Below are 19,188 nucleotides of genomic sequence, written 5' to 3'. Positions count from 1 at the left end.
ACCCAGTTACAAAAACATCAGACATGAGATGCTTAACTGAATGTGGCTACTTTAAACATTAAGTTATAAAAGGTAAAAACAGTATTTGATGCAATTAAAAAAGATACATTCATCAAATAATCTGAAAATACATCTTAAGATTGATTGATTTGCTATTCTGTCATTACAATACAAATAATGTGGTTAAATCCTATGAGAAAGGCTAACTGAGTGGGTTCTGTTGTGTTACTGAATGAACTCTGATGTAGTTCAGCACTCTCTCATAAAGGTCTCTTCCGTTGTCAAAGGAGGGACTAAGAGGATGAATGGCTGCCCTCAGTCCTGCCATCGCCTCAGGCCCCAAAGGACACTGTATTGGTGGAAGAACTACTCCACCACCACTTTCTGGTCTCGAACAGTCAAGGTCCAAAGAGAAATGTTCTTGAATGTCCTGAAAATACACTTGCTTTTGTTATGAACAGTATAACTATAGTATGCAGCAATTACAAAGGTATGTCTTTAAAACCAAGACAGGTGCACATTTAAATATATGCATGTGATGAATTTCAAGGTACAAAAACCTAAGCGTTATAAAACATCTGTAATAGCACATTTTATAGTTGTACCTCAGTGTTTTCTGGTGCAGCCACAGAATTTTGAAGAAGTCCTATAGTCCAAAGTTGATTAGGCGTAAGACTTTGTTCTGTTCGCAGGGCATGATTATCCCACCCATTCTTGAAAGTGTCAAGGTCCTTCTGCAGACGTTCCACAAAGATGTACTGAGCACAGAACAGGTGGAGGCTGTTGGAGGGGTCAAGCAGGCAGTCTTCCTGAAGGTTGTGAAGTAGCTCATAATAAACACTGGTTACAGCCATCCAGACATCACGCCACAAGCGCTCAACTCTACAACATAAAAAATATCAAAAGAACACATTAGTTTACAAATCCAGGCTTGTACCTGTTTGTGATTTACTAATGATAAAAGACCCATGTATTTAAAAATAAGTAAATATTGAATAAGACGCTGGTGAATGTGATGATTGATTTGGGTTTACAAGATATATATACATATATATATATATATATATATATATATATATATATATATATATATATGCTAAGCCCTGTATATAACTTACCTTTGATTGTGAACACTTTTTCCTGAAATGTAGCTTGCTCTGCCGCAACCACGAACAGTAAACATGCAATGAGCAATGGCAACATTTTCGACACCCTGGTCTCCTCTAACTCTGCATGATGAAATAGAATACAAACAAGTTTTCAGAAAGTTGACCAATAATATAGAATGTATCAAGGTTTTACATTACCTTAAAGGAAAGCCAAACTGTTCAACAGAGCTCATAAAGAAGCCTAATGCAGTTGATGCCTTGTTATTATTTCCAGCACCAAGGTACATTATCTGGAACATAATTTATGAATAAATGATTTTGTTTTGAAGAAACAAACACAATATCTAACACACTAATAAACACCTGACAGTTATATACTTTCTTAAAGTAAAATAAAGACAACTCAACACTAATGAACGTAAATTTTTTGTCCAAGGAGTGGAAGAAGAATACGCCACTTTCTCTCTATAGGGTAGTTAATTTTGAGAAAAAAATTGTGATTGCAAGGGAAGATTGTTTACCTTTCGCGAATAGCCATCAATCCCAGCAAATATAACTATGCCATATCTAAAAAAAAAAAAAAAAAAAAAAAGAAATATGAAACACACACACACGTCCAAGTATAACATTTGTCCACAAGTCTGAATTTATCAACTTGTTTGTTTCTTTGCTTACTAAACAGGAACTTTTTTTTACTTTGTAGAAATAGAAATTTACCTGGATCCTCTAACTGTTAACGTAAAATGCCTTATGCTCAAATCAGAAATGAAAATAGTTACAGGGTATCCAGAGTACTGAACATACAAACACGTACTGTACACAAACCTGATGAGTTTGTGGTTTGTATCTACATGAACCAATGAGAGGGGACCTTTTACAGAGTACACTCTTCTTGCAACACAGCCGACAGATGCCATCCTTTCTAGGATTCCTGCAGCATCTACCCTATGCATCGATGCAGACACTTGCTCCCATCTGACACGGTATCCCATGGCCTGCAGTTCCCCCATCATCATTCGATAGCCGATGTGTGGCAGTCTCATTTTAACTGACCTAACAAGGCTGTCCAGCTCATCATCTGTGACACTGCTATATGATGCATGCACTGAAAGTCCATACTCTTGCATCCGACGAAATAATGTCCTTTTGCTGACACCCAGAAGCCGAGCTATACTGGGAATGGAAAATTTCATGTTGATGAGGCTTTGCAAAGATTCTTCTGATATACTAAGTTTACGTTGTCCTCTCGCTGTGTATACAACATCAACAAGAGAAGAATGTGGGTGTCTCTCTCCGTCTTGAAAATTTATCAGTCTCAAAAGATTGGATAAGGCATTAAGAATATCTTGTGGTACTGCTAAAATATTACCAAATGACCGTATAAGTCTCAATTCATGAGTGATGACATAATGCAAATAGTCCATATCTACAGGTCTGCGTTGTAGAGCTCCATGAAGCTTTGTTAGCAATCTTTCATAGAACTGCCTCCTTATTAATGGTACCTGGAACAGAAATTGATACATTTGCTAATTGTGCACTAATGACATAATAATCTATGCATACATACATGAACACAACAGGAAGATAAACAAATTAAATCGTTTCCATAAACAAGTACATCCATTTCATAAGAAATACATTTCTTATGAATGTATTTCTTATGAAATGTTAAAATATCAGTACTACAGTCTAAATATCAGGAGAGCAAATCAATATGCTTTCAGATGTGTGGCTACATGTTGGTGACAAATGTATACAAATACAAATGTATTTTAAAATACATTTGTGATTTAAAAATACTAAAAAATGCAAAATATGTGAAAACTTTTTGTCCAGATTGGAGCAGAATATTCATATTTGAAATTAATTTAGTTACAAATGGCTTGGCACAGCACCCTTTTTACACTGACAGACAGGCAACTATTTTGTTTTAAAGAGTATGGCAAGCAAAGATGTATAAAAAAAAAAAGGTGACCTGCAACACTGCCATAAAGACGTTACTTCCAAACCTACACTTGTCTTACCGTTATGTGCCTGGAATCTGCCATTGCTTAATATGTTATCATCACCAATGGCCATCAGGAGTAAGGCTCTGGCCTCCTTGTAGATACTTTTGCAGTTTGAACCTCAAATCCCTGTACTGCAGAATCCATTTCAAAGTTAAAGTGTTTGTTTATTCACAAAAGAGACAGGGGCATCACTGAATTTAGCAGATTTTAGCTGCCAGCTAGCTTGCTACAGCGAATAGGCTAATGTTGGCATTTTACCACAATTTCACCAGATTTAGCTAATGAAAACGAAACCTATGTCCAGTCGAGTGAAATAGCAAAGAAAGGCGACGGAAAATGATTACTTCTGCGGTTTAGAGGGTCCACCTGAACTTGATGCAGCCATTGAAAGAGGCAAAAAGAGAAAAATGGCAGCTTGGTCAGCACGAGCAACGGACTCTATAATGTATGCAAATTCATGCGGGTCGGAATCCCCGCCCCCTCAAGCGCGCCTCCGGACGCCAAAACAGTGCCAGCAGATTGAAACAGAAAAATGGATTGAAATCGAAAACTGGATTGAAACCGAAAACTAGATTGAATCCGAAAAATGGATTGAAGCTGAAAAAAAATGGATTGAAACTGAAAAAAAAATGGAGTGAAACCGAAAAATGGATTGAAACCGAAAAAAAATGGATTGAAACTGAAAAATAAAAATTGTAAGCGATTTTTTCGGTTTCAATATTTTTTTCGGTTTCGTTTCAAGGTGGCATCGTTCTGATTCCATACGGGTGCTGCCATGGGCACCTCACCTCGCCCGTGCCAAAGCACTCACAGGCGAAGGATAGTCCTCGCGCTGCTGCTATCAGGGTAGTAGATGTTCACACCTATGTGTCCAAACTGCAAATGAATCGCACATGAGCGAAGCCGCTGCTCCCGCACTGACTGTAACGCAGTCAGTTCTTCTTTAACTGTTATGCTGTTTTGTGGATCACAAGGTTTAAAACTACTTATAAACACACACACACACACAAAGAAAGTAACTCCACCAGAGTGCCTATTTCGGGTCACTTTTGCCGGTCCAAGCCCTGATAAAGGTGCAGGGTTGGAATTGTGACATTAAAAAAACATAATTGCTAAAAGAAATTTAATTTGTAGTTTGTAGTAAATGCATTTATGGTATTTTTTACTCACTTTATGTCTCTTCCACGATGTTATTTCTCTCTCCAACAACGTAAGTTACATGTCTGTGAAGGTTCTTACTCTCAGTCATCCAGGTCATCGTAGTCAAAGGAGCTTGCAAAGAAAATGCTTTTCCATTGCGTCTAAGTTCCATTGACCTTAGAACTGAAGAAGCTTCTCAGATGAGAGGTGAAACGTCTTCAAGCAACTTAAAGAAGTCCAGACGCTTTACTTTGCAAGCTCCTTTGACAACGTAAGTTACAATTACATTAGCATGACCAATTATGCAAATTAGGCGATGACGTCATTTGGCGACTTCTAGCGATTTTTAGGACAGCCAATAGCGATTTTCCTCACTGAGGAGTTGGCAACACTGGAAAGGAGGGGGTGAGTAGCTCAAATGTGCTGTTAGCATGTTAGCAGAGCGATGCTACTGTGAACCGAGGAGCTATTGTCTTGATGTGAGCTTCTACTCAGGGTTTTTTCTTCCAGTTCAGAGCAGAAATGTTTTTGTTAAGATACTGGATGTTGTGTTTTTCTCCACAATTTTAATTATAAACTAGATATATTGCTGCTAACAGCAACAGGGATGAGTCAGTGAGTCAGTTGGGCTTGTGAATCATGATTCATGAGTCAGTTAAGGGATTCTCGAGTATTGAACGATTCGTTCATGATTCGCGCATCACTAGACGTGACCAAAAACGAGCCAGACGCCCCTAACTTGACACGTGTACATTCGCACCTCAACGTGTGTCCAACACGAATCATTCTTGCGTCAAAATATGCAATTTTGACCCGCGTGAACCGGAAATGTGGGAGGAATGTGGGAGGAAGTTGTGCCAGACGATATCTTTGCAAGATGGCAGCTGTTGAGCTAGCACTTGAAGAGAGAATCTCCCTTCTATATTTACTGTGGAGAGCAGAGCAGCGGTGTAAAGGACGTCCTCGCCGTACCTGGGTCCATCAGGTCCTCCAGAGGCGTGAGCAGTTTGGTGAGTTTCACCACTTGCTCCAGGAGCTGCGCCTGGATGACTGCCACTTTCAGCGGTACCATCGTCTTTCCCTCGCTCAGTTTGAGGACCTGCTGTCCCGCATTGGTCCAAGCATCGCCAGCCAAGACACCAACTACAGGCGCTCAATCCCACCTGCAGATCGCCTGTCCATCTGCCTGCGGTTAGTAAAAGTGTTTAATACGGTAGTCCTTTATTGATACCTGTGCTAATATATGCTAAACTATCATTTGTACACTGCTAACATGGATGTGGTATGCTATCAGTGAATGCTGTCGGTGTTTACTGATAGCAAACTGTGGTATGGAGACGGCTGTTTATAATACTTCTAGTGATACTCAAAAGGTCTCATCAAGTCCCGATTTAATTCGATTTATGCTGTTATCAGCGTTTGCAATGATAGATTGGCTGTGGTGTCATATCAATGGATGCTCTCGGTGTTTGCTGATATCAAACTGTGGTATGAGGCCCACTGTGGGTTAATCTTTGTAGTGATACTTAGAGCTGGGCGATATGACCCAAAATTCATATCTCGATATTTTTTAGCTGGATGGCGATATAAGATATATATCTCGATATTTTTTTAAAGCCATAAAGTAAGAACAAAAAGAGAGTTCTTAGTCAAAGCTGTGTCCCAGATGTCACACAGGCACTTTTATTAACATACAGCATAGATGTACATGAAAAAAACTTCTCAAAAATAAATTATGAGCATTTATTAAATAATGATGCTCTATAAATAAAAGAAACTATGTTGTTTTGTGCATAACAAAGAGCTCACAATTGTGCAGTCAAAATGTAAACTAAAAGACGCTGAGCATAATAACAGACAGATTTCACAGCTGCTCTGTTCCCAACTTCTACTGCGTGACTGACAGCCTGGAGTTTGAAATCCGCTTCGTAACCATGTCTCTGAACAGGTGCCATTTATGGTCCTTATACACACACAGTACAGTAATATTACGTTGAAGCACAGTACGTATCACTCCGTGAGGCTCCTCGGTAGCCGTAATGCTCCGACAATCCATCAAGCGGTGCAGCTCCGTAGCTTACCAAAGTCGAACTAAAACATTTTTTGACAGATTGCTGAGCGCTGTGTATCACATGAAATCGGTTCGCGGTCATCAAGCACAACCAGAATTCATACAAAAGGCGCGCAGTCAACTTTTGAGAAAATGAAAGGATTTCAGGCCGTGCATGGCGTTAGCGTGGTTAGCTCGTTAGCGTGGTTAGCTCGTTAACACGTTGACGCCGTTCAGCCCCACGCACGGGGCGACGCGCAGTAACTCGTTAACGGAGATTTGCCGTGTCCATCTTGTCGCTGCCTGCAGGTGAAGCGATGGGGAGGAGGGGGAGTTGTGTTCAGTGAAGGAGAGGCGAGGTCGAGTAACGTTGTATAAAGACAAAAGTGGTCGAAAGAGAGGCAAACTTGCGGCTCTGCAACTATAATTATAACGTAACATAGACTATATCGATATAAAGGATATTGTCACATCTTATATCTCGTATAAAAATATATCGATATTTTTAAAAAACTCGATATATCGCCCAGCTCTAGTGATACTCACTCCTTTTTTTATTTAGACCTGGTTTAATTCTGGTATAGTTGAATATTTATATATAATCCCTGCAGCTGTCAGACTCTATAATAGGGGTCACCAGCCTTTCTTAAAACTTAGAGCTAGATAAAACAGTTTGGTTCATCTTTAGTTATATGGTTCTATCTAGCATATTCTATCTTGATAAGCTATGTCTTATCACATGTTAATTTTTCAAAAATATTAACAATGATATAAGCAAGGAAAGGGCTACATGTCAACATACAACTCTTTATTTCTATTAATGTCTTACTTCATTCCTACCTGACTGACATGTCTAGGAATTATGAGTGATTGGCTCACTGTAGTGGTAAAAGTTGCTACCAATCTAGTTATGATATGTTAAAGTTAAAACAAAACACAACTGACTGTTTTGTATTATATGTTATATATATCATGTAATTATCCTTATAATAATTATATATAATAATAATAATTATCCTTATAATTACAAAATGTTTTATGTAAGATTTTCACAAAAGTATTTTGGAATTTGAATAATGTATTTTGTAACTGCAGTACACATTGTCCAGGTTCCTTGCCACCGGGTACTCCTTCAGGACCATCGCGTTCAGTTTCAGAATCGGTGTGTCCACGGTGTGCCAGATCACCCCCCAGGTAGCGACGGCCATCTGGGACTGCCTAGTGGACGACTTCATGGCTGTGCCTTCACCTGGAGACTGGCGGTCCATCACAGAGGGATTCCAAGAGCGCTGGAACTTCCCTCTCTGCTGTGGAGCTCTGGATGGGAAGCACGTCCAGACGAAGGCCCCCCCCAACTCAGGATCCATAACTACAAGGGAAATTTTCTTAAAAAATGGAGCTTGCCTCCAAAATAAACAAATAAACCTGTCTTTATGCTCTTAAATAATTGGTCTTCACTATGTTCCTATATACAGTGGTATGCAAAGGTTTGGGCAACCTTGTCATTATTTTCCTGTATAAATCGCTGGTTGTTACAATAAAAAAAATGTCAGTTACATATAACATATAGGAGACTCACACATGGTATCTCTCACACTGGTGGAAGAGATTCACACAGAAGAGTTGTTCTGAGTTGTCTGTTTTGTGGAGGGTGGAGCTCAGCCGCAAACATCATCCTAGGACCAGAAGTGTTTCTGACCGGGTCTGGGTTTGAGCCAGTCTCTGGGTCAGCAGAGTTGGAGGGTCATCACATCATTGTGGCTGACACTCCAGGAGTCACACACAAAGATACAGATGGATGTCAGTTGATGTCAGTAAAAGCAAAGTACAAACAAAAATTTTATATCAGGCAAATTAAAATGGCCTATTCCCTTTCTTTGCAAAGCTCATTAGAATGCTTGTTTCTCTTCTACATCATAGACATTGAATGATGTAGAAGAGATGTGGTCTGTATTTTTCGGACCATAAGGCGCACTGTTGATGAACAGGTCGGTTTTCATACATAAGGTGCACCAGATTCTAAGGCGCATTAAGTGAAACAAAACAGTCAAATAAGTAGGGCTGCACGATTTTGCATAAAATGAGAATCACGATTTTTTTGCTTAGAATTGAGATCACGATTCTCTCACGATTTTCTTTTCCAATATAAATATTTATTGCACTTATTAACTGCACATCAACTTCGTAACAGTTGAAACTGAACATAAAAACAATAAATAAACATAAAAACAATAAATTCCTCACATTTTGTGGTTGCCGCAAAATGTTGTACTGCTTGAAATTCCGTCTCCACCGTTGCTGGACACTGCGTGTATAGAGCAGGTAGTGCAACAATAGAAAAATAGTTGTGGGATGGCACGGTGTAGCGTTTGTCTAGGGTGTTGATCATTTTCCTAAATCCCTCGTTTTGCACAGTGTTGATATATCTTTGGTCAGGTGATGAGTAATAGCCTCCGTAATTTCTTTGTGCCTGCGGGAGTTCGACGTGTATCCAGTTGTTCAGTGATGACGTGACGAATCCTACTTCCGGGCCTAAAGTAGTCTGCGTTTAATATGGCTTTTGTGTTGTTAACATGTTTAATGTTTTGTATTTTCTTCTATTTAATCTCAAAAAGCTCATAAAACAGTCAGTGATCACTGTTGACCTCCCTCGGCTTTTATTACCGCTAATCATTTATTTAAGCTCAGTTTTTAACACCTTACGATGTAACTACAGCACAGCCCATGCAGCAGTATATGAATGACTAACCTCGTATTGTGGATGGATTATCTCACTTGTTCTCCTGGCTGAAGTTTAGTCCTTTTACAGCATCCTGCCATGCGATTACATTTGTTCCTGACCACCGAGAACACTCACGTTAACTTTTATCGAGTGGAAAAAAAGTTAGCTTGTTTATATTATGCTAACATAGCTGTGTCGCTAGCGGTCACGTAGCACATCATTATATACCAGCTAGCCAAACTTCAGTAACCCTACAAACGTCACTGCTGTTTAGTTTTCTGTCTTCATTTATGTTGGAATTGATAGCAGAGCTGTACGTTTGAATTTGTTTCTAAACCCCCGCAGTCAGGACATGCTATATTGTATTTAGATGGAAGCTAGCGAGCTAACTTCCTGCTAACTTCTAACGCCGTTAAATGTCATAAATTCCATTTTTCATGGATGCCTGGATGTTAAACTCAATTGTTACACCTGGTAGAGCAGAACACTGATCATTTTATTAAAGATGAAAGACTTTAGACAGTTTTTCAACTCTCAGTAATGCCACCCCAGATAGCAAGACGACATTGAATCTATGTTGATTTTTCATCCGAACCGTCGTATATGGTCGGGGTTGAAATGCCAATGTTGTAACAACATTGAAATACTGTGGTAAACCGACGGTCTTACTATAGAGACGTTGTAACGATATTGATTCACCGTTGTTTTTTTGTCATTGATATTTGATCTATTTATAGTCGACCAGGTGACAACAACAACGTCGAGAAAACGTCTATTTATAGTTGACGATCATTCGGCTCGGTCACCATCAAAACCATCGATTTGTAGTTGAGCATTAAATTGCATTGCAACTGATCGGGTATAAAGTACCAGAGAAAGTAGATTTATTGTTCATTTGTTATCAATGACTTGGTCTAGTTCACCAGCTTTAAAAAATCATGTCTACGTGCAATTTATGTATAGTTGACCGGGAAATTAAAGCAGCGATCACTTGGACTATTCTGTAGCACCCCTCTCACATTGGTACATCCCCCCAGGTATTCATTGTCTTCTACAGTAGAGCGGGACATTTGATTTACTCTCAGCGGAATTGACCGGAGAAGGCATCAGGTCATGCACTGCACTGGCCTGCACCACGATTAGTATAAGGTAAGAATGAATGATTTTTTTTTCCTACTCGCTATTTCCATGTTTGCATTTGAATAACAGTAAAAAACTCGTTAATGTTGTACATTAACAAGTTTTTTACTGTTATTTACGTTGCTCCCACAAAATGTGGGTGCCCGAAATTGTGTCTACTTCTTACAATCCGGCAACAAATAAATTGCACTGCGAACAAAGTATATCAACAAAGAAAACATTTTAGTTTCATAATTTCTTCGTTATATTCCCTTACAAAACTAGCTTTAACGCTTCGAGGTTTCCTTTGTTCTTGCCGTCGCCTCAGCGCTTGACCCAGACTTTCGCTCTGTAGTTGCTTAGTACTACAAAAAATTCTAAATCTGTGATATATGATTGATAAACGTAAAGTTAACTGTATAAACGTGTTCAATGACTTTGTTACTTTTGATGATTGGAGAGCACTCGCTTCAATTCGCATTACGAAAACTTTAGACTCAGTTTGAATGCTCACGCAGCATGCCCACGTGACTGTACGTTGCACGCGCATATGACTTTCCGTTTGTGCCTTGAATAATGAATAAGGCTACGTCCACACGTACCAGCGTATTCTTGAAAACGCTGATTTTTCTATGCGTTTGCACCTTTTGTCCACACGTAATGTATGTCTGGCCGTACATTGTGTTTGTATTTCAGGCACATTTCACGAAGCAGAACGCAGTCTTCAGAGATATCCACGTGAACGCTGTGATACGTCTGACCTTCAGTCCGAAGAAGAAACCCAGACCAGTCTTAAAAGAAAGCACAAGTAAAACCTTTTATTCACAAACATATCTTTGATTGTTAAGAATTTATGATCTTGTCTTTTATACATATCTGTGGTGCTTGCATACTGCAATATCACCACATAATATAGTCCAAAAGTGGAAGTTTGTAAACTTTTAAAATGCAAAGCCGTGTACACTTGTGCACTTCAAAAATTCATTGTATACTGTACATTCTTGCACGTCTCTGTTTCCTGTGTGTGTTGTTAGAAATCAAACTAACTTTAGGAAACAATATGCCAAAAGCATATTTACAATTACTTAAGACCGTTTTAATTTCTTTTCTTTAGAACAAATCCCTGTACACATATACGGACTCAGAGGATGAGCAGTCTACAAAAAACGGTTTCCCCAGGCCCCTCGAGTGAAAATACCAGGTAATATAATACTGTCTAGTGTCTGTGTACATATCTGTGTCTGACACAAGGAAACTTTTGACAAGTTGTCTGTATTCTTAAATACTTAAAAATTATCTTTTTCTAAACAGCCCTCATCACTCCGCAGTCTGCCCCCAGCCCACTGATAGCAACCATCATAATGCCCCACCCAGCTTCCGGCACCTTTCGCCACTCCGGCACAAACCGACACAGCTTTGCGATCTCGCCAGCATGCAGAGTCTGATGTCTTCCCTATAGATGGTATGCTTTTAAAAAAGCTTTAAAGCTGCATCACAATGTCATTGTACTCTTATCTAAAAAAAAAAAACAACCCAATTTATACTCCTGAATGTCATCTTGTTGTGATTTTTTTTTTTTCCTGCAGATTCCAGAGACTCTGTGAGGCCACTATTACAAGGCAAGTTTGAAAATCTTGGAATTTCACAGTTTACATGGTATAACAAATATATGTGACAGGCAAAAACTAGTAAACACTTTTAGCAATTACAAGAACTAACAAATGAATATCCAACAAAAGGGAATAGAAATACATTGTACTGCCAATACTTTGGTTTATTCTTTGTATGACTTGAAAATCAGGCTTTAGGAAAACTAAATGACATGTTTCTATCATCAATTACATGAAGTAAACACACAAGCACTTGCATACACATTTAAGACATGAGACACGCTAATTCCATCTCTTAAAATGTGTCTATAGGTGAGACGCTTTGCGTTGATTGGTGCTGCTGGACCACACTGGAGGTGCGAGTCCGCCGTGTAATGGTTTATGCCATTACAAAGGAGCTGGCCTCTGTACTCAACTGGGCAGGGAAAAAAAGGACCAGACAAAGCAAAAAGGGCATTTAAAGAGACAGCGCTGTGCAGATGCATATTTGATAAGTTTTAACATTTATTGTAGTTTTATGAGCCTAAAGTGAACAATAAAGGGATCAATTGATGTGCTGGGTGCGTTTCACATTTCCTATGTTTTTTTTTTTTTGCTATATTACTTTGTCTTTCTTAATAACAAGACTTTCATGTCCGGTTAATCTGGAGATGTAGTCTTTGGTCTTGACTTGTTTTGTCCTCGGGTTGTACACTTTGTACAGCCCGAGGACCCCATGTTTTCTTTTTTTTTTTTTTCTTTTTAGGATACACGGCACACCATGCTGAGACATATCACATTTTCAGCTTATAGCTCTTTGGGAATCAAATGCGGCAGTTTGCTGATTTCCGCCTGGTGACTTTCATGTTTATCAGCCTAGGAGTTTACATACTTTCTCCCTGCTGAAGACAATTAACAAGAGCTTATTCATGTGCTCTAATTCCCTTTTTTTGTCTTTGTTTTTTTTGTGTGTGTGTCTATTTTTGTCCTAGATGGCCTGGCGCAGCAGGTAGGGGCGAACTCTATGTCTGAGTTGGTCTTTGCTCAAGCAGTCCAGAAATGGCTCAGATATGCTCCAGATCGTGCGGGTGGCGCGCAGGACGCACATCATCCATCCCCATCCCGGAGTAAATAATAAAAGTGACGTGAAACATAGAAATGTAAATAGGAAACTTTGTCTTTTAATAAAGTATTTTGCAAATGATACATGTCTATTGACCTTTTTTGTTTTTTTTGTTTTTTTCAATAAAAAGCAACTGTGCAAAAGAGGTGGAAAATCAATACCATAACTCAACAGTGTTTCAATATCAGAATCTGACATTGTTTCAATGTCAACAGTGTTAGAAAATATAACATCGAATCAATGTCAGGTTTCAACATTGATTCAACATCAAAACCTGACGTTGTTTCAACGTTAAAAATGGGTGCAAGAGTGATGTTGGGTCAACGTCACACTTCAACGTTGCTTCAATGACGTGATATTTTGACTCAACATTGTTTCAATGTTTCCTTGCTATCTGGGACAGTGATCGTTTGATATATGGACCTGCAGCGGAGTTTAAGCCCAGACACGGCCAGTGACGTCAGACTGAACAACCGGATAGGGAAGCGCTGTATAAGGTTCCCGTTATTGATGTTTGGGTGGTTGACCGGGACGGATTTTCTCCTGTCACTTTCTCGTCATCCCTGACGTGTTCTCCGTTGTTTTTTCCTGCCAATTTGAGCATCACGGCACAGCTTCTGTATCACGTGGTATAAGGCTCCGCCCTTGTCATTTGTTGAGCAGGAAGAGTGAGCGCTTGTTTTCATGCAGATTACGTCCCGGATCAAAATGCGGTACAATCGTCGTCGTCTTTTTTTTTTTTCTTTTTTTAAAAAAATCGTTGTCATTTGGAAATGAGATCGCACATAAGTATGAATCGAGATCGCGATTTTCTAACGATTAATCGTGCAGCCCTACAAATAAGTCTTGTGAGTAACTTTACTCAACTCATTCTTCTCGCGTCCTCCACTTCCGTACCATTGATTCATTAATGTTGAATTCTCTTGCAGCTGCTCTATTCCCATGTTGATAGCAGAGCTGTATGTTTTAATTTTTTCAGAAATCTCTCAGTCAGAAGATGCTATATCAATTTTAGGTGGAAACTAGCACGCTAACTTCCTGCTAACTTCTAACTCCATTAAATGTCTCATGTGCAGTAATTCAAGATCCTAATGACGCCCTGCTTGAAATAGATGACATATTTGTTTACGGAATTTTTTTTTTGTCAGTTTAAGAAAGCCTTGGCTCTCACAGTTTTCTTCAAAGCATCTGCAAACTGTCGCTTCACTTAGCAGAACGCTGCAAACCTGTAAACTCACAGCAAAACACTGAGCTGAGCTTACCGTACCAGCTTTCTTTGGAAAGATGAAGGTATTCTAATTCTTCATTAGCTCCTGTAGCTGGAAATTAAACCACATTTTTTCTTCTCTAACAGAATCTGTGGAAGACCTGCTGAGCCTGGACTTGGACCTGAATCCAGCTGTGTTTCCTTAAAGAGTGACCAGTCCAAAGATTTTCCCATTACCTTTAGAGGAACACATCCCTCTACTGCAGAGAGGTGAGCTGATAGTAACTTTAACTATTTGAGAACTGATGTAAATACTTCCTTTTGTTGGAAATAAACTGCAGTGTACACATGTCATTAAATATCCAGGTAACAATGCTTGTTTCTTTACCTCTACATCATAGATAATGAAATCAGTTTATTGAAACAACTGTTAACCCCATAAGGCTGGTTTTCACAGTTAATTATAAAAAATAACAATACTGACTAAATAACAGATTTTGCTTTTGATTCTTACATGTTGAGTGGTTGTAAAACTGATGTAGTTGAAGTTTGTTGTGAGCGCCTAAATGAAAATAATAATTACACTTTGATATGACCTCAACTTATGGGGGCTTAGAAACCATTAAAATTTGAGACTGAAATAAACAAAACACAAAAGGAAAAACAAAACAAAAATTAAACAAAAAATTACTTCATTGGTGGTATGGAAGTAAACTTTTGCATGTGCTGCTTAAATAATCTACAGATCAAGGTTATTATCGTTAACGAAAACTAACGAAATAACGAAAACTAGAAGTGAAAAAACATTTTCGTTAACGGAAATAAAAATAAAAACAAAAAAAGGAAAACTAACTAAAACTGTAATGAGTGTTCACAAAACTAACTAAAATTAACTGAATTTATAGCAAAAATGCGTTTAGTTTTCGTTGATGTGTGCGTGTCACACAATAGTCAAGGGTAAAAAAGAAGTTTAGTTTCCAGGTTTTTTTCTTGCTGTGTCTCATTATGCCAGCAGGTGGCAGTACGTTAGTCGAGTCGTCTGTGTTGCCGCTCCGTCCACGCGCAGAATCATGTCAGGAAAAGTCTGGAGAAAGCGCCAGAGTCCAATTTGGGATTACTTTGAATATGACTGTGTTTTGGATAAAGCAAGTGTCTTGTAGTGGAACGAGACAAATTATGAGGGACATTTCTAAAGGGAAAAAAATCCCACAAACCTTAAAGTGCACTTGAAAAGTTCACACAAGAAGGCTAACCTAGCTTACCTGGAGAAGGTAAGGGAGCACGCCCAACCCTCATCCCCAGAAACAGAAGCTAACACCAGGCAAGGCAGCGTGATGCATCCCGAGACAACAGGACTGGGATATCTACATAACTGTGTGAGTCAATTGCCTTAACACCCGGTGCTGCAAGAGTTAATAGTCTCATTGGGGCCAAGATATACATTTTATAGTTGCCTGGTATCAATGGTTGTTCATCTGCCTTTATTTATTTATTTAAAGAACCCATAGGTGGGAATGTGAGTTGTCTGTCTGTGCGTGTTAGCCCTGCGACAGACAGGCGACCTGTCCAGGGTGCAGGGTATGGTAGCTGGAATAGCAACATACCCAAGGATAAGCAGAAGAGAATGACTGATATGATGAAACTGGGATTTTGTTACACTTTATTGCAAACACAACTAAAACTATAACTGAAACTAATCAAAACTAAACTGAAACTAAGGATTTTCCAAAAAATAAAAACTAAACTAAACTAGCAAACAATTGGTAAAAACTAATTAAAACTAATATAAAATTGAAAATCTGAAGTCAAAACGAAATAAAAATAAAAACTAATGAAAATTGCAAAACTATTAAAACCCTGCTACAGATATACATTATTCCCTTTAGCTCAGTTATTTTACAAAACATTCAGATAGAGTTAGATATTAGGAACTCAATGAGTTTTTATGGAATGAACTACTAATTATTAATCAGATGTACCACACTAAGTAGCTTAACCTGTTAGACATCAGATGAGGTTTTCTGAGCACAGACCCTCGGCAGAACTCTGCAAATACTCAAATTTAAAGGAAAACACTGAGTTTACCTTTTGATTCTTACTGGGATCAACAGTACTGGTGAACTTTTTCAACTACACAGAGTCACTCAAATCAGAGTCTTCGTCTAAATATCTCTAACTGACCCTTCACTGTTCATTTGAATTAATTTTTCATGTTTCCTCCAACGAGTTGATCAGGAAAGCTCTGAGCTTCCCAGTGGTCAGTCTTCCCAGCAGCATCAAATACAGCTGGACTCCATATTTATGGTCTGTACATGTGCAACATCTACTTTTCCATTTGTTCTGTTCAGTCATCTTTATGCTGTTCTTTTTACACCAGTTCAACACAGATTTCAACATGGATTTGATATTTTCCTACAGGGTTTCAGCCTGATTTGGTTTCATAAAGTATTCTTTTCCAGCTGCTGGAGGACAACATCATCGCTTTTGTGAAAAATGAGATGAAAAAGCTCAAGAAGGTTCTGAATCCAGATTACCGAGAATGCTTAGAGAGTCAGATGGAAGATGAGGAGGATGGAGGGCGAGGATGACGAGCAGAGGAGGAGCAGCAGACAGGCATTTGTGAAGATCACAGTGCACTTCCTGAGGAGAATGAATCAGGAGAAGCTGGCTGACCATCTACAGAGTAGTAAGATGAATATTTATGCTTCTGGATTGAATTTTAGCATTTATTAATGTCTCAAGTGATTAAACAGCATGTATTGAATCACTCTTTAATCGACCAAAGAATCACTCATTCTTTGATGGAATGAAATGTTGGAATTTTTGCTGAATGATGTATTCATTGATCTGATTTGCTTTGCGTTTATTTAGAACTTTCTGCTCCAGTTCATCAACATAAGCTTAAATCTGCACTGAAGAAGAAGTTCCAGTGTGTGTTTGAGGGCATCGCTAAAGCGGGAAACCCAACCCTTCTGAATCAGATCTACACAGAGCTCTACATCACAGAGGGAGGGACTGCAGAGGTCAATGCTGAACATGAGGTCAGACAGATTGAAACAGCATCCAGGAAACCAGACAGACCAGAAACAATAATCAGACAAGAAGACATCTTTAAAGCCTCACCTGGAAGAGATGAACCAATCAGAACAGTGCTGACAAAGGGAGTGGCTGGCATTGGGAAAACAGTCTTAACACAGAAATACACCCTGGACTGGGCTGAAGACAAAGCAAACCAGGACATCCAGTTCATATTTCCATTCACTTTTGTAATAAAAGACTACAGCCCCTCACTCAGAACATCGAGAATCTGGGGAGCGGGACAGTGGAATTCCTTTTGTAGAGATGGTAAGCATAAAAATGACAAACATTTAACAATTCACTCTAACAGCTTCTTTACTGAAACCAAAGAAGCAGGAATCTGCAGCTTTGAAGACTTCCAGGTTGTGTTCATCTTTGATGGTCTGGATGAGTGTCGACTTCCTCTGGACTTCCACAAAACTACAATCCTGACTGATCCTAGAAAGTCCACCTCAGTGGATGTGCTGCTGATAAACCTGATCAGGGGGAAACTGCTTCCCTCTGCTCACCTCTGGATAACAACACGACCTGCAGCAGCCAATCAGATCCCTCCGCAATGTGTTGACATGGTGACAGAGGTCAGAGGGTTCACCAACCCACAGAAGGAGGAGTACTTCAAGAAGAGATTCAGAGATGAGGAGCAGGCCAGCAGGATCATCTCCCACATCACGAAGCCTCCACATCATGTGCCACATCCCAGTCTTCTGCTGGATCACTGCTACAGTTCTGGAGGATGAGCTGAAAACCAGAGAGGAAGGACAGCTGCCCAAGACCCTGACTGAGATGTACATCCACTTCCTGGTGGTTCAGGCCAAAGTGAAGAAGGTCAAGTATGATGGAGGAGCTGAGACAGATCCACACTGGAGTCCAGAGAGCAGGAAGATGATGGAGTCTCTGGGAAAACTGGCTTTTGATCAGCTGCAGAAAGGAAACCTGATCTTCTATGAATCAGACCTGACAGAGTGTGGGATCGATATCAGAGCAGCCTCAGTGTACTCAGGAGTGTTCACACAGATCTTTAAAGAGGAGACATGGCTTTACCATAAGTGCTAAACACCGTAAACTAAGGAAAGAGTCCTTACCATGACACTCCTGAAATCAGGTGTCGTATTCCTGAGGTTTCCCTCCCAGTGGTCAGTCCAAAAAACAAAACAAAAAACCCCCCAAAACACAAAAATCCTCTTTTCTCTGTCGGCATCTCTTTCTTTCACACAACCATCTTCCACACACTTGGAGATTTTGACCAGACCAAACTCCATGGCCAACAAATTAAAAGAAAATAAAAACTTGTTGAGCTTCTAAGATCCTGCACTTACCGCTGCAACAAGAATACACACTAGAATACCCAAACTGAGTTTCTAAGAACCTGCACCCAATAATTGCAGCAGTAAGGAAGCAAGGCTTTCCCTGTCGGTCCAATTAAAAATCCTCCCAAATTGGAACAGCTCACTGGTGCAGATCCTTTGCAGTGCCTCTCTTGGTTCTTTTAAAAATTCCTGCATGTGTGAGTCGCTGAAGCATACGTCGTGGTTCCCCCTTTTTGAAAACAACGGTGGGACTGAGGCAATTTTACCTTAGGATGTCCAGTCACCGCATGCCCGTGATTCAGCGAAACTCACCTGAGGAACCCTGCCCGACAACGCTAAATTGTTGTGGAAAATTTAACAATAACCTGCAACACACCCAGTGAGCTTGATTTGAAGTGGGTTTAATAAACACATTGCAATGTGGAGAGAGCATCCCAGTGAAACACCAGGACCATCTCTGAATTGTGGCCACCGCCCTTACATCATATATACAGACACACAGACGAAGAACATTCCACAAACTCACATGTTGACCCCTCTCACGGGGGGGCTATACCTCCTCCCGCACAGAGAGAATTATGACCTTGTTTTCTGCTTAGCCTTCACCTAAGGATTTACATCCCTGATAAGCAGAAGAAGTCTCACTATCTGTTTAACGTCTCCCACTACAATGGCCTCACTGTGTTAACTTTCCGCATGCATGCAAACTAGTGACAGGAGTGCTCTGACTATAGT

At 39.6% G+C, this 19,188-nt stretch overlaps 1 protein-coding gene across 2 annotated transcripts; it reads right to left on the bottom strand.

The window, feature by feature from the left end:
• Positions 1 to 180: 180 nt before the first annotated feature.
• LOC120438544 lies at positions 181 to 3,626 on the bottom strand. 2 transcript variants are annotated; one of them, XM_039608928.1, is made up of 7 exons: positions 3,134 to 3,626; positions 1,935 to 2,611; positions 1,631 to 1,676; positions 1,308 to 1,399; positions 1,119 to 1,229; positions 606 to 882; positions 181 to 430 (listed from the first exon to the last, which is right to left on the bottom strand). In XM_039608928.1, the coding sequence occupies exons 1-7, from the start codon at positions 3,155 to 3,157 to the stop codon at positions 203 to 205; spliced, it is 1,455 nt and encodes a 484-aa protein (XP_039464862.1). In that variant the 5' UTR covers positions 3,158 to 3,626; the 3' UTR covers positions 181 to 202. The 2 variants fall into 2 exon arrangements, with proteins under 2 accessions (XP_039464862.1, XP_039464863.1); XM_039608929.1 differs by lacking the exons at positions 1,308 to 1,399; positions 3,134 to 3,626 and having other exon boundaries at positions 1,935 to 3,104.
• Positions 3,627 to 19,188: the final 15,562 nt, after the last annotated feature.

The sequence above is a fragment of the Oreochromis aureus genome, linkage group 3, assembly GCF_013358895.1.
Source record: "Oreochromis aureus strain Israel breed Guangdong linkage group 3, ZZ_aureus, whole genome shotgun sequence".
Lineage (NCBI taxonomy): Eukaryota > Metazoa > Chordata > Actinopteri > Cichliformes > Cichlidae > Oreochromis > Oreochromis aureus.
Note: the sequence above shows the minus strand (reverse complement) of the source record. Positions and strands in the feature narration are given on the sequence as shown.